Below are 15,111 nucleotides of genomic sequence, written 5' to 3' on the forward strand. Positions count from 1 at the left end.
AAAAGGAACAAAAAAGCTGGTTGTAAATAGTGAATAACAGGACTGAAATAGACCACGTAAAACACTAATCATTCAGTGGACCTGTGCACATAAACACTATTATCCTACCTCGAACAATCACTCAAATCTCTGGGGGAATGGCTGGAAACTAACTTGAGGCTGATCTTTTGAAGCACATATTCAGCATTTATAATAATATTTCAGATTGCCCTACAACTAGCCAGAATTCATTACTTTAAATGATGAAAATCTAACTGGTCCTCATTGAAACTGTTTACCCAATCATGGCAATACTGTAAGTATATGGAATAAATTACACTAGTATTTTTATTTTTCTCTTACACACAGTTTCTCTCTCTGATGATATGTATTATTTCTAATCTGTACATCAGAGTTTTACTTTGGACCATGAGAATTACAATTTTTAAGGACCACTTTATGTTTTTTTTATGATATAATAATATTAAGCTATTTTACAACCAATTTAATCTGTCCAAAGGAAGGAAAATGTTAAGAAACTATCACTAAAAACGACTATTCAAGTGCTGAACAAGATCAACAGATTACTTGCAGTACGCTCTCTTCTTTCTTAGGGCACAGACTCCGTTCTAGTTGGAAATCTACACTATTATGGTCTCAGGAACCACTGCATGCACTCCAGCACTTATCACTAAAGGGTTATGCTTATGGCAAACAAATGCAATTACTTTGAAAGGAAAAACACAAACTTATTTCTATGATACATTTATTTATCATTAGAGGAGATGCTTTGTAGACACGCAAATTGTCTAAATACTTTGAATTTTAGTTACAAGACTAATACCACAAAGTCCACTTGAAATTAATAGAATTAAACAGAGGTTATAAATGTTAACATTTTTACACTATTGCATTAACAATTTATCTTAAGAGTTAAGATTTGAAACTGAGAATATTTTACTTTAGCTAAACAATGAATACAAAATACAAGTGCAGAATATGTTTATTGTATTCTTTTTTTCTTTTTTTAAGCATAAAGAAGTGGTATGTATGACTTCCGCTGTATGGAAAAGGGATCTTGTGTGCATACATATTTAAGAAGATATAGTTTCATTTATCAGCCTTGAGTTAAACAGGACAACTATGTGTTCCAGGTGACCTGTAAAGAAAAAGCTATTTAAAAAGCTGTTTAAAGAATAAACTTCAGCGTCATTTCTTTTATTTCATTTCACAAGTGTACGTTTACTATCTATCTATCTATCTATCTATCTATCTATCTATCTATCTATCTATCTATCTGTCTATCTATCTATCTATCTATCTATCTATCTATCTATCTATCTATCTATCTATCTATCTATCTATCTATCTGTCTAAAATGTAGATAGGTCTATAGATGATGTTAGCTTTCTGTACATAGGTTTATTTCCATTGTTTATTTTCTGTATTTAACATGATAATACAAACATTTCCTAATCACTGAAGTCGGAGTGGATTGCTTGGGTTTAGGTGTTGTGTTATTGTTTTCCTTCATATGTCTGAGTGTGTATCTGTTTCTCTCAGGAGGCTTTGATCATGGCTAGCATGGAGCACCCACACCTGGTCCGATTGCTGGGAGTCTGTCTGAGTCCCACAATCCAGCTGGTGACACAACTGATGCCCCATGGCTGCCTGCTTGACTATGTCCACGAGCACAAGGACAATATTGGTTCACAGCTCTTGCTCAACTGGTGTGTCCAAATTGCCAAGGTAAGAGAAAATACAATCTATTGATGGTCAAAGTGGCTGCACGGATGACTCATGGATATGGTTGGTATACTTCATAGTTATGTGTTTGATGATAAACCAAGTGTTACAAGTATTTGTGCGGCTGGTTGACTAAAGGTTTTGTAGTGCACGTCTGTTATATAGATGTGTGTTAGCTTTAGAATGAATGCACAACTACCAAACTGCCATTTTATGCATGTTTCCACTAACAAAGGCCAAACAAATTATTACACTGTTTCTAGACTGAACAAATGCTATTTTTAATGTATAGCTGCAAGCTAACGTTCTGACTAGAGTCTTGGTGAAGAGTTTCTTAGTGTACTAGTGGATTCAACACCAAAAAGTGGTGCGCCCTCATTGTCAGCTGCTCTGAAGAACTGAGGCAAATAATTAATAGTGCTGCTTGACTTTAAAGAGAGAAGTGTAGAGTGCAGGGTGTTACATGATCATGGATGCAGAAATGCACTGTAATTAGCTGTAATGTGGGTCTTGATAATAGCAGGTGACCGATAAACCTATTAATAATAATAACATGCAAACTCAACACAAATCAAATCAAAATCTATATTTATCTAAATCAACCCAATCAAGGAACTTTTTTCTTCTTAAATCCTGTTACTTATTATCTACTAAATTCATTCACAGAAGGGCCATTGGAATGGATTGCGATATACCACCGCAGGCATGTTGATCAATGAAATTATATCTATATGTTCCACATTTCATGATTGGTTAATAAAACTGTCATCCACACAAAGCAAAAGACGGGGGTTCAACAAACCAAGAAGAGTAGAAAGAATATGGCTTGGTAGCAGATGTGACCCCAAATTTAATATCTTAGACAAATACCTCTGTTTCCATTTTTGGTAAAATCAAATGCAGACAGGTCTCTAGTGAGCTTCCAAGGGAGATATTAAATCATCAACTAAATATGGGACAGTCATAATATGACACATGTCCATTTTTTTACATTTACAATATAATATAATATAATATAATATAATATAATATAATATAATATAATATAATATAATATAATATAATATTTTGAATCAGGTATTGTCATTCCAACTACTAAAGTGTGCAAATAATTTCATGGTACAAAATTAATCATTCACAAATTACTTCATAATAATAAGAATAATACATTTAATTTAAAAGTGCCTTTCAATAACCTCAAGGACACTTTACATCATTAAAAAATAAAACAATAAAGAGTAAAATGTGGATTTGCTGTAAGCACATGAATAAATATAGGCCCGCTGTGAACAGTTGTCAACATGCAGAGTTGTATAATTCATAAAGGGTAGATATGATGATGTAATATTTATCACTGTGTTCTGTTACTGTGTGTCTCACACATACACTGTTTAGTGTTTTCAATAATTGGTTAGAGCTCCTGGAGACACAAATAGCTACCAGGGGCCAGAGTTAATAAGGTGCTAACACGCAGGCTGATGTGTAAACAAACTCTAAGTGTCCTTCCAAATGGACATATCTGAATATTGCCAACCAGGTGAATTGGGATACTTAGCCTAATATAATCAACATTACCTCATGTAGTGCTAATATTAAGTTGTTTTAAACTTCTGTCTTTTTCCAACATGTTGCTTCATTAGCTTAATCATGGATGTATGGGTACAGTCTCATATGGGTTTATGTGGCTCTCAAGACACTTGCAAGTGGCAGGGTTTCTCTCGTAGGCAAAATCCCTGTGGATTGTCCTCTCTGCCATGGCCATCATCACAGCAATGGATTATTAATGGTCTGATCTGCCATGAGCGTCTCACTAATGAGCAGATTCATCAGTGTTACTGCATGTGCAAGAATCTGATGCTACAGAGGTTTTTTTTTGGGGGGGGAGGGTTAATATTATATTTCTATATTGCCCCTTACTAAAAAGTATTTAATCACTTCTGCCTCATTATGTCTAGTTTGTAAATATCCCATGTGACACACTCTTTGTGTACACTGCAAGCACCGTTATTAGGCTTTTTTTTTCTTGCTTTGGATTATTTCTATTGTTAAACAAACACCATGCCCTTAGTAAGTCCAGAATGATATTGAAGCTTTGAGTAAATATCTTAGGAAAATATATTATTTGGAGTGCTGTTTATTCTCAGTGTGAAACTTGAAAAGAATTTCTTTCCATTAAAGTTTGGCTTCGCAAAATTATTCAATGAAAATAGTCACTATTATTGTCAGAAACTACGATGAACCTTAAACTCAGCATTTCTGACTACATTGATGGTGCCGTGACATTTTTTATGTAAATTTCTGGACCACAAAGCAGCACAAAACTTTTGTCGCTGTGATGCTACAGCTAAGTTCCATTTTATAGACCATGTTACAGCAACCAGATATAAACACACCAGGTGTTTTGAAAAGCACAGCATGGCTGATTAGGCACAGAAAAGTTAGAGGAAATTATCCGAGGAAAAGATGGAAGGAAAGACAAAAAGGAGCAGAGCAAGAGATAAGACAAGAATCAATATAGGACTAATGTTTACAGGCTGAAGTGAGTTCAGAGTGCAGGTAGTGCGTCTTTAGGCAGCGGAGTACTTCACTGTGTGCAACGGATCGTGTTTTCTAGAAAAGCATCAAGACATTCTGACATGTGGATTTCTTCCTTAGCCATTGCTTGAGTAAAGTGTCTATGTAAAATCAACCTCAGGTTTCAGAGTCAATGTCAAGGTAACAGGTCCAACTAGCTCATCTCTAATAATACTAGCGCATAGTGGTACCTGTCCTCCACTATGCTGTTGTCTGACCAAAACTGGTTTTCCTGGTCCATTAATGATCCATCAGTCTTAATTATACGACTCAAAGTCGTAGGAGAGTGACAGCTGGAATGATAGTCACTAACTTTCAGGTATTTCTTGGCTGCAGTTTTGATGGTTTAACTTGAGAATCTAACCGTTAAGTGGTGTCTTTATTCAAGCTTTTTTTTTTTTAATGCACTTGTCTCTGAGCCCTTGACACATTCTACTTCTGAAACCCTTACGTTAAATTAAGTTCTTTGACAGTCATTTTCCCTTTTCATGTCTACATTTTTCTTCATTTTTAATTGTTACTGTATTATTGATTTACATTTTTGTCTACTATTGGACAAAAAAATGAGGAAAAAGACGGCCACAAAAGATACATAACTTTAAAAACTTCATCAGTCTGTTAAAGCAAATCACATACAGTTCATTTTTTCTGTTAATGTTTATCACTCTTCATTCAGACATGCCTGTGAAAGTAACTGAAAGAAACACAGTGCATGTGTGATATATGTGATTTGTGAGAAAATGGAACAGTACATGAAGTGGGTTTTGTTAAAAGTGATGCACATAGGTCCTACCTAATCAAATTTCCATTTCAAAATGCAAAAGAAAAGCACCAGGGGACTAATTCAAACATGACACTGACACATTCGTTTGCTGCCAGATCAGTGAAGAGCAGCACATCTGAAAAAGGTTTAATTCTGCTCGTGCAGAGTTGTTACATCTACATGAAAGTGGAATCTTTTTTTTTTTTTCGTACATTTTACTACTTATAATGAAGGTGTCCATTTATTGTACCAGTCTTAATATACAACACACATCAAGGTGTTCATTACTTTAGGCCATACTCATAGAATATGCACTTAAATAGTGAGATGATCAGAATACCCATGTGCAAACACTTTACTGTACTGTAAAAAAACCTCAAATTTTTCAGTTGGTCTCAGCTGACTTGAATATTTTTCTCAAGAGGTTTTCGAAATGTGTTATTTTTAATCCAGTTTGCAGCTGATGTGAACATGCACTCTACCAATGGGGAGACCTTTTACCACCTCTTTTCTGTAGACCATTTCAAAGTTTGCAAACATTGTGACGTTTTTGGTGGGCGGAGCTTAGCCTGGAGTCAAAAGGCTAGAAGCTATGTTAACAAACGGCAGCTAACAATTTTCAGTGGCAGTCTCAGAACTGTCGGAACATGTACAGACAGTCACTCTACAGAATGCATAAAGAACTTCAGTAAAGAAAAGTACTCACAGTAACTAATGGCATCCTGTTTCATTTTCAGGCTTTCTCTTTTCCTTTTTCTTGCAGGCCTGAAGGAAGAAAGCAAAAAACAGACATAAATGAGGGGCTAAGCAAAGGACACAGAATTTATTAACAAATTTACCTCTCCATCGTTTGGTTAAGCATGACATTCTGTTGTTTATAAGAAAAGAGAGAGGGGACAAAGTTGGTGCTTTCAGCATCCATAGATGCTTCTCCTAAAAATAAAAAAATAACATGTTTTTGTCTACTGGCCAACAAAGTGAATATATATTTTTTTGTTAATCTGTCCACAATACATAGGCTACAGCACTGAAACTGAATTACTTTCAAATCCTTGGTGCAAATTGAATAAAATATCAAAATATGTAAACAATATCCAAAAATGGGGGATGTAGTGAATAAATGGTAAGCAGCATAGATCTGCATTTTGACAACTAAATAGAAATTTTGAGTGGCTTTGGATTTTGCTTAACATGGACAAACGGGTCCTCCATTATTTACATGTTGTGCTACTGGAAGAGCATTTACACACTTGCTAATGTGCTGATGAAGCAATATATAAGCTGATATATACCCAACGTTTTCCTTTATAATGTACAATTTTGTTAATTTGGACTCGATAACATTGATAACAACAACATCAATGATAATAATATTATATAAATATAAATATATATATATATATATCTGATGTAATCGGGAGAGATAGCAATGTCCGTTTCGAACATTGTCATACATCGGCATCCTTATACTTCCATGCATGTTTTGTGTTGCCATGGTTATTAAGTCAGTTCATCCACTAGTGGGCAGTGCTATATTCAGAGATCACTCCCGAGAGTTAGATTAATAAAATGACCTAAAATAAAACATTTTCTGGTTAAGACTATATTAAATGAAAAAAGTGTTTAAACTTGCATAGTCTTTTTTAAAAAACTGGTGCAATTTCTACAGTTATGCTTGTCTTCATTCTTCTTCTCCTTTTTTTGTTACCATCCTGATTCTTTTCTTCTTCTTCTTCTTCTCTAGCTTGTTTTTTTCGCTAGTTGTATGTCAGCTATTCTGCTCAGCACTGCCCCCGTGATTTCTGGTGGTATTGCTCCGTCTTCTGCGTCAAGCGATGGATAGCTAAGCTACTTGAAAACAGACCAAATTACACGCGTAACCAATGCAGAAACTGTCCATCTGTCTGCATATCCGTCTTTTGTGTCAAGCGCAAATGGGTTTTAAGTATTATAGCTGTTTAAGCTGGAGGTGATGTCTTTTGCATTCTAAATTTTGAAGTCATCTACTTTGCTTTTTTTGTTTTTTCAGGTGTTTACAAAAACTGTACTCACTTGCACAGATGGTACCTTGCTGACATGAAATTACATTAAAAACATTCCACATTCAACATTTCACTGCTTAACGTAGGTTATCATTTACCTTATTCTCAAGCATTTAAAGTTTTTTCTGTTATTAAGTGTGTTGTTTTAGCTATGTAAACATTGCAGGGCTATACAGACATGTCAGTAATTATTTTATAAAATTATCTACACCAGCTTTGTTGATTCTAGGCCTTTTACCTTGATTACTATTTTCCATATTAAAGATCTCACTATTTGCTGGACAGATCCAGTTTCATGGACCTTTATGGTCTCTGATCATAACTGACCCATTTAGAGTTGAGCATCTGCAATGTTGAGAGACTGAATGCTTCAGTACTTGCAATGAAACAGTCAACCACTGAAATTTATTCTATGCACATTACCCAGTCATGAGCCAATAAACTCTAAACACTGAGTTTTAATTCAACATCGTCATCGTCATTTATGCATTTATGAATTTAAAGTCTAGTCGTTTAAAGTAAATCAGTCCAGTCATGTAAAGACAATCAGAGCTGCCTGTGAAAGTAACTGAAAGAACCACAGTGCATGTGGTTCCCCCATCTTCTTTTCAGTTTCCACGTATAATGACTGATTTGTTAACTTTTTTTTTTTAAACAATTCCTTATCCACTGGATGTATTCAAGACTATTTGAAAATCTTCTATATGCAGCCTCTTCTAAGAAACACTGGACTGGATAATCCAGTGCCTCAGTGCAGCATTACAATAGTTTACATCCTAGTTATCAAACAGTTAATAACTACAGCTTTAGTTTCTCATTGGTAAAATATGGTGTCCATCAGGGGTCGGTTTGTAGGGGATTGCTTTTATTGTGTTTTTAAATGCTTCCTCAACGGCATATTATCCAGAAATAATGATTTATTTTCAGTTTTAGGCCAATGACACTGTTGTATTTACCTTTAAATCCTCTGATCCTAGTATGCTGATTTCACAACTAGACTGCCATCAAAGTGTTAAAAAGCAGCATGTCCCTGAATTTTCTACAACTCAATTTCAGCAAAACTGACATTATTCTAACTGAAACCCATCTTATGACTAATCAAATACTGTCATCTGTTGGCTTTATGTGTGAACACAAATAAAGCTTGTTGCAAAGAACCACAGCATAGGGTTTGGCAGTTTTGAGCAGCACATCACAAAACTCATGCAGTTGTGTTTCCATCGTCTGAAGAACATGTTTTTAAATACTCATCTATTCTATCTTTAAAGACAGAAACAATTTGCATGGTTTTATCAACTACAGCAACAGCCTTTTAACATTTTTCAACCAAATAATGAGTTAGAGATGGTACAAAACTCGGCAGCTAATCTTTTAAAACACACTACTCCTGTTTTAGCCATCCTTGTTTGTCAAAAGGTAGAGTATTAGAATTCATATTATGACAAAAAATAAAATAAAAATTAAATTAGTAAAAAATGGGATTTTTGTAAGGCCCTATGGCTCTCATAAAGCAGACACTACTAATGTTCTTCAAAAGGCACTGAAGTGCTATCAAATAGCAGCTGTTGTACATAAGTTTTCTTATTAAATATTTAATATCAACCCCAAATATTCTGTCTTTGAAAGGGAACTTAGTGTCCCAACACCTGTAAGGCCTGTTTTGAGATGATGCATCCTAACAACAGCTTTGATTTTGATTGCACAACAAACATTTAAACAGCCTTTAGTACATGGAGGAGCTATCTAATTGGAGCCAGTGCCGTTTAATAAATAGTTATGACACTCCTTGAACTTGCCAACAGGGGGTCATGTGGTTCATGTAGCCCTCAATAGACCCAAACAACTCAGCTTTGTCAGCTGGTTTGAATACAGTTATTATATTATTACATTATATTAATCATATTTCAGTTTTTGTTACATAAACTGAATACACATAACCTTGCTGATTGTGATTCTAACTGGATAATAATCTAAATTAAACAGACTATATTAAATGACAGAATTTTGTTTGATCAGTTGTCTAAAAACAAATAGCTTTCAACCAAGCATTAAAAAAATAAAACATTTCATTATACAGTACAATTTACAGTCTTACAAAGATGGAAAGGGAATGTGTGCTAACTACATAAGATGAGCATCTTATCCACCAAGCATGGAGCTGCTCTGAGGGACAGGGAAGCTGTTTGGGGATGTGACATTGCCTGGGCATACAGGAGCAGTAACACATTCATGTGCTTTCATGTTAGCAGGAACCACAACAAGATGGAGGCAAGTGGTTGTTTACCATTTCAGTGGCAATTCCACTAATGTGGCATATTATAAGTCAGTCGGTCTAGACATTATTAAGAGCTTCCATAAGACTTCACGTGGTAAACATCACCACTTACATGGACAGTCCTGATCGAGCTATGTGGCGGGCAATTGGAGTAGACCACAACAAAATATCTATTCCACACTCAGCAAGACCAGACAGGAGGCTGAACTTTATGCCAGATTCCCCACATCTTGCATGAATTAATGTAAATGTATTGCAAGGGCGTAGTTTTGATTTTGACATTGGTAGGGACATAAAAATGGTCCACAGAGCAACTAGCCGACAAGTGTTTTATTGCACTTACTATGATAAACATTTATTAGCACAATCAAATAATTGAGTGGATAGAAAATCTAAACAAGCAGAAGTTAATAATGTGAATATTTCTTTTTATGTTAGAGGAAATTTTCATAACTTTTTTTTTAATTTCTCATCTTAATTGCAACCCATGTTAAAATTTTCATGGTCCTTTTTTGCAGGGATCAGCATCAAACAACTTTATTTTAGTCTGTAGAATATTATGTGAAGTTTAACATTTCAGTATATGTGGTATTATGACTTTGATTAGATTTTATTCCATTATGTAGATCAAGTCACATCTCTTAGAACTAAAGCTCACCTTCCTTTCCACCTTCCTTTTCTTCTCCTTCCTCTGAACTATCTGCAGCTCTGATTCTGTGACCTGACAAAATACCAGATTGATTCATGATAAGGAAACAAGTTTCTGGCTTAGTGGCTGCTATTGTCGCCATTATTCATGACACAATGGCACTGGGAAAATAATTTCTTTGTGACTTAAACTTTAACATTGACTCACTCTAAAATACCTCCTGATGTCCTTCACTCCTGAAGTTCTGACTGAAGACAAGCACCCTAAGCGCCGCTGACACTACCCAGATGCTCAGCTCTAACCAAGAACTAGTCTGAACAGTGACTGACAGCAGTGACAGCCAATCACGTAGCAAAAAACAAAAGTATGAAGCCAGTCAGATTGGTTTAAATAGTTAATAAGGTGGGACCTACAGCAGCGCTGCTGCTGAGAGAGTGCAGTAACCTTCAGTTTTCCTGTGCCATGAAAAATGGTATAAACAAATAAGGAGTTGCTGGATATTGGTAGGGACATGTTCCTATAATTCCTACCCAAATCTACGCCATTGACAGAAGAAAAACCTGACAGTTGTGGAAGAAATTTTACTTATTATGCTGTATATTATAATCACACCTATAATTACTTCCTTTACTATATTAATTTATAAATTGTATTTACACTGATTGTTACTATATTACACTTTTTACATTGTACATTTTCACTCATCATGCTTTAATTCACTTTTAAGGTTTATTCTCTTCATATACATGCTCTGTTAAAAGTTCACTACAAGGGTAAGATGACCTTTATCTGGTCCTTCCTCAGACCCTTAGTTGGAGTTGTGTGTCCACCCAAGGTCTTCAGGAAGGAGGATTCTTTCTACAGAAATGTATAACTATTGTTTTTCCTCTTGCCTTCCCAGAGTCTCTCCTGACTTCACGCGAGTCAGGACGACCACTCTCATTACTTGCAAGTAATTCTGTATTCAGTACTTCTCCTGTAATAAACTTTATATACTTTTACTCATTCCAGACTCTCGGTAATTTTTCTACCACACAGTAGAAAAAGCAAGCCTTCCTCACAAAGAAGTTTTGAGATTTTAAGGATTTTCAAGAAGGAATGCCACAGAAAATTACTCCAAATCTGTCAAAAAAAAATAAAAAATAAAAAAAAAACTTTAGTGCAGTCATTTCATCAAAATGAATGTGGGGCCTACTATTCATGTCTTCAGTAAGCCAGCAAGTGCAGGTCTGAAATCCCTGGTTGAACAGAAACAGCATCCTGTCTCTAACCTGACAACGGCATGGTTTCTGGAAACCATGACCAAATGACCTGACAATATTAAAATTACAAGATAGCATCATGTTTTCAGAATTGTCCTTTCATATAATGCTGTGTTTCACCCCTTAGTTTACGGCTACCTTAATGGTAGCTGAGAAATGAGTTTTAGGATTTGGGGTCTTTATTAGACACTTGTGTGACAGGAAAGCAGGCAAGAGAGAAAGAAAGAAATACAAGATATGGCATCATGCCCCCATCTGAGATCCGAACCTGGTCTACTTTGAGAAGCTGTAGCTTCTGTATGTGACACATCCACGGACTACGTAGGAGTTTTACACAAAGGATGAGGCACGTTTCTCTCACAAAAGTCTACACTTATTCAGAAACACAGAGGGAAAGATGATATTGATCAGGTAATTTGGTTGAGTACTGCAAAGTCCTTGTCAGCATGACTGCTCTGGGCTGCCTCCAAGTTAGGCCTTTCTTTTTTTCTTTTCTTTGTTTTTGTGAACATGTATATAAGTGTAGTAAAAGAGCCCCACTGTGTGTATCATAGGGTCATTTCTCTCTGTAAACCAGGCTAGGCAAACATGCCTCTCTACAACTCATTACACACATCCCTAGGGTTCTGATGAAAACTCAGTTCACTCCTATTCCCAGTCTACTCTGTCTCTATTCTCCTTCTTCTGTCTACTTGTATTTTTTTGCTGCTGTCTGTCTGTCTGCTGTATTTTTATTTTTCTCCCTCTCGGGACATTGAAGATAAAGAAATATATCATGGATTCCTGTGGACAGAAATCTTATTTGTTAATGTGTTTTTGTTTTGTATTTAACTGGGTCAATGCAGGTTAATGGACAACAGTGGCATGATGGCTACAAAGGTCTTAATTAAACTATAACCAGGAGGATGTTTACTGCTTGATAACTGGCCATACCTGTTTTATTACCAGTTTTAGGAATTGGATTAACCTATGATCCAGTTTTCTTCTCTTTTTTTCTTTTTTTTTTACCCAAATGTAAGGTAGGCTTGCAGATGTAGGGGCTGGAATATAAACTAAACCAAACAAAAGAAAAACATTTTTTTTTCTAAAAGAAACCCCAAATTGTATTTTCAGTAAAGTCTAGTTTTTCAAGTATGCCATCTACTGTAGTTCAGAACCCTAAAGATCTTGTCTAAGGTCTCTGTGATTTCCTCTATAAATTCACCTTTTTGTACATGTGTACCTACAAACTATCCTAGAACAACCAGGTAGAGGTCACAGGAAACAGTTTAACTGGAATGCCAGAAATTATCTGTAATTATCCAGAATTTTAATTATTTCTTTGGTAATTGCTACATAAAAAAAATAATAATAAAAAAAAAAAAAACATTTAGAAACCAATCGCTGCACCTGAACTGACATTGTTGCTCTTGTTGCAAAGGAGTGTGACTGTTAGGTCACAAAACAGGAAAAAAAAAACACAAAATATCAACATGGTGTACCCCCAGCAACACACTTATGAATCAGATTAATGGTTGTTTGGAAAAGTCTAAAAAAATAATAAGAAAAAACAGACATACAGTGAATTTTTCATTTCTAAGTCTTCATTTCTAATTCTCCAAATTATTTTTGCCAGACCAGAGATATGTTGTTCAGTCTCGAAAAAATATCTTAGAGCAAGTATATTAACATTAAATGAATCTTCAACTACTACAAGAGACAAAACAACTTTGTCTTTTCTCTTTCAGTCTGTTTTGCTTTTATTTATAATATGTGTCCACCAACTTATGTTCATACCAGGCCTGAAATGAGACGCTGTGGTGCCTCTATATAATACTCACACTGAGAAATTCTGTTAAAGACAGTTTTCCCTGCTGTTATTTGAAGATTTTAGGAGTACAGTGTGCTCTCGTTCTGAAGTTGTTGTCTCTTCATTCATTTTTAAGCAGCTATTTAAAAAAATTCTAAGACTTTAATAATGTATTTATCATTACACTGACATTGGCAATGTGATGTATTTATGAGACAGTGTTGAAGTAATTACTTATAATAACAGTTTCAACTTCACTTTCTAAAAAAAAAAAGAAGAGAAAAAAGAAAAAACATCAGTCCCATTTGAGGGTTGATCTCCTCCCCATCCTCATTGTAATTTCCAAGTGCCCTCCTTTCTGATGGTGCACTGCCATGAGAACTATGACACAATTTACATTACATTTACATTTTATTAATTTAACAAGACTTTTATTTAAAGAGGCTTCCAAGAAACTCACACTAATGAGTACACTGGAGGTGATTCAAGGTTGCGTACCATGCCAAGATCACTTTGATATTTGAAACCTGTTCAACTGTGATTGTTGTACAACTGACATAAATATCCCAGAAATAACATCACCGCTCACTTCATGACCTACCAACTTACTAACAGCTTAGCAGCAAATGCCTGCCTGCATTTTTAATAATACATATGTATTCAAATGTGAAGTTTTGGACAAATAAAAAAAAGCAAAGAACAGACTGACATGCAAATCAACCTGTTAACAGATAATATATATCTATACCTTAACAAGGCAGATGATGAAAATAAATGTCAATAAAATGTCAATAATGTTAACAAACCATCTTAAGACTTCTCGGTCTCAGACTGTTTGGATACTGTTCCTTGTAGAAAGCATTCAAATTGCATTTGTATTTGATTGGAACCATCTCTGGCAAATAGCATCCCTCCTCTGAGACAGCATATTAAGACAGAGCGAGGAGCAGATCACAGGCATGCCTTTGATTATAGCAACCCTCAGAAATGTCAACAAGTGTCCGCTAATCTTCCTTCTTTTCACTCCATCTCTGGTTTTTGCTGTTTTCCTCTCTTTCATGTCTCTACTAATTAATTATGAAGCCTATTTGTCAGGGTCTTTCATGACTGCATAAGTGTATAGTATTCAATGTTAGCCACCAGAATATCTCCAGCCCCATGGATAAATATTTAAACTATTATAAAAGCAGTTTTATTCATGTTTTTCTGCGGCTTGAATAAAAGTTATGTTTTAGTCTTTATTTTTAACATTGTAATATTGACGCACGTTGTCCTTTTTAATTAATAACATGTTAAAATTTTGGGGGAATCAATGTGAAAAATAAATAAATGATTAAGACATCTAGATCAAAGTGTCTGTACAGTATTTGCATGTTGATATTATCTCCCATGAAATTTCTGTGACCTTTAAGTCACTTTGGCTAAAAACTACCTCATATAAATGTACGTGATTGACTTTTGCAGGATGTTAAGTTAGCAACAACCCTGAAGCTGTTGCTGACAAACATCAAATGCAATCAGGATCTTCTCATGAATATTCAACACTATTATTATTTGTTTTCATAACTAAGATATTTTTTAGTCATTTTCACCATGTTTTGTGTACCAGACTTCTTCATATTTTTAAAAAGAAATATTTAGGCCTTAAATAGGCAACATCCATTCTTTTGCCAACGTGATTCAATGGAATCATTATGTAACAAAGTAAAATATTAAAAATGCATTTTTAATCAATCCTCTAATCCAGTGGTTCCCATCCTGGGGCCTGGACCCCCCAAGGTGGTTCCCCAAAGGGCACAGGGGGTCCCCGAGGCTTTGAACTTTCAGACCCATTGTCCATACATCGTCTCTATTTTAAGAAAAAAAGATAAGGCTATATGTTGTTAATTTACCTTTGGCTTTATCAAAGGACAGGACTCAGCCAGAATACACTATTTAGGGTAAGATTCTGACTTTTGAAAGCATCAAACCAAGCATGGTTTCAGCACAGGGTGGGGCAGGGGGTCCATGGCTTTCTCACAAAACTGTTTGT

At 35.2% G+C, this 15,111-nt stretch overlaps 1 protein-coding gene across 1 annotated transcript in view; it reads left to right on the forward strand.

The window, feature by feature from the left end:
* LOC121650923 (receptor tyrosine-protein kinase erbB-4-like) overlaps positions 1–15,111 on the forward strand; it is a 310,734-nt gene that overhangs the window by 255,133 nt on the left and 40,490 nt on the right. Inside the window, exon 20 of the mRNA XM_042002752.1 lies at positions 1,543–1,728. Within this exon, the coding sequence (XP_041858686.1) occupies positions 1,543–1,728 (186 nt within the window). The remainder of the gene's footprint in view (positions 1–1,542; positions 1,729–15,111) is intronic.

Source organism: Melanotaenia boesemani, chromosome 12 (assembly GCF_017639745.1).
Source record: "Melanotaenia boesemani isolate fMelBoe1 chromosome 12, fMelBoe1.pri, whole genome shotgun sequence".
NCBI classification, from domain to species: Eukaryota; Metazoa; Chordata; class Actinopteri; order Atheriniformes; family Melanotaeniidae; genus Melanotaenia; species Melanotaenia boesemani.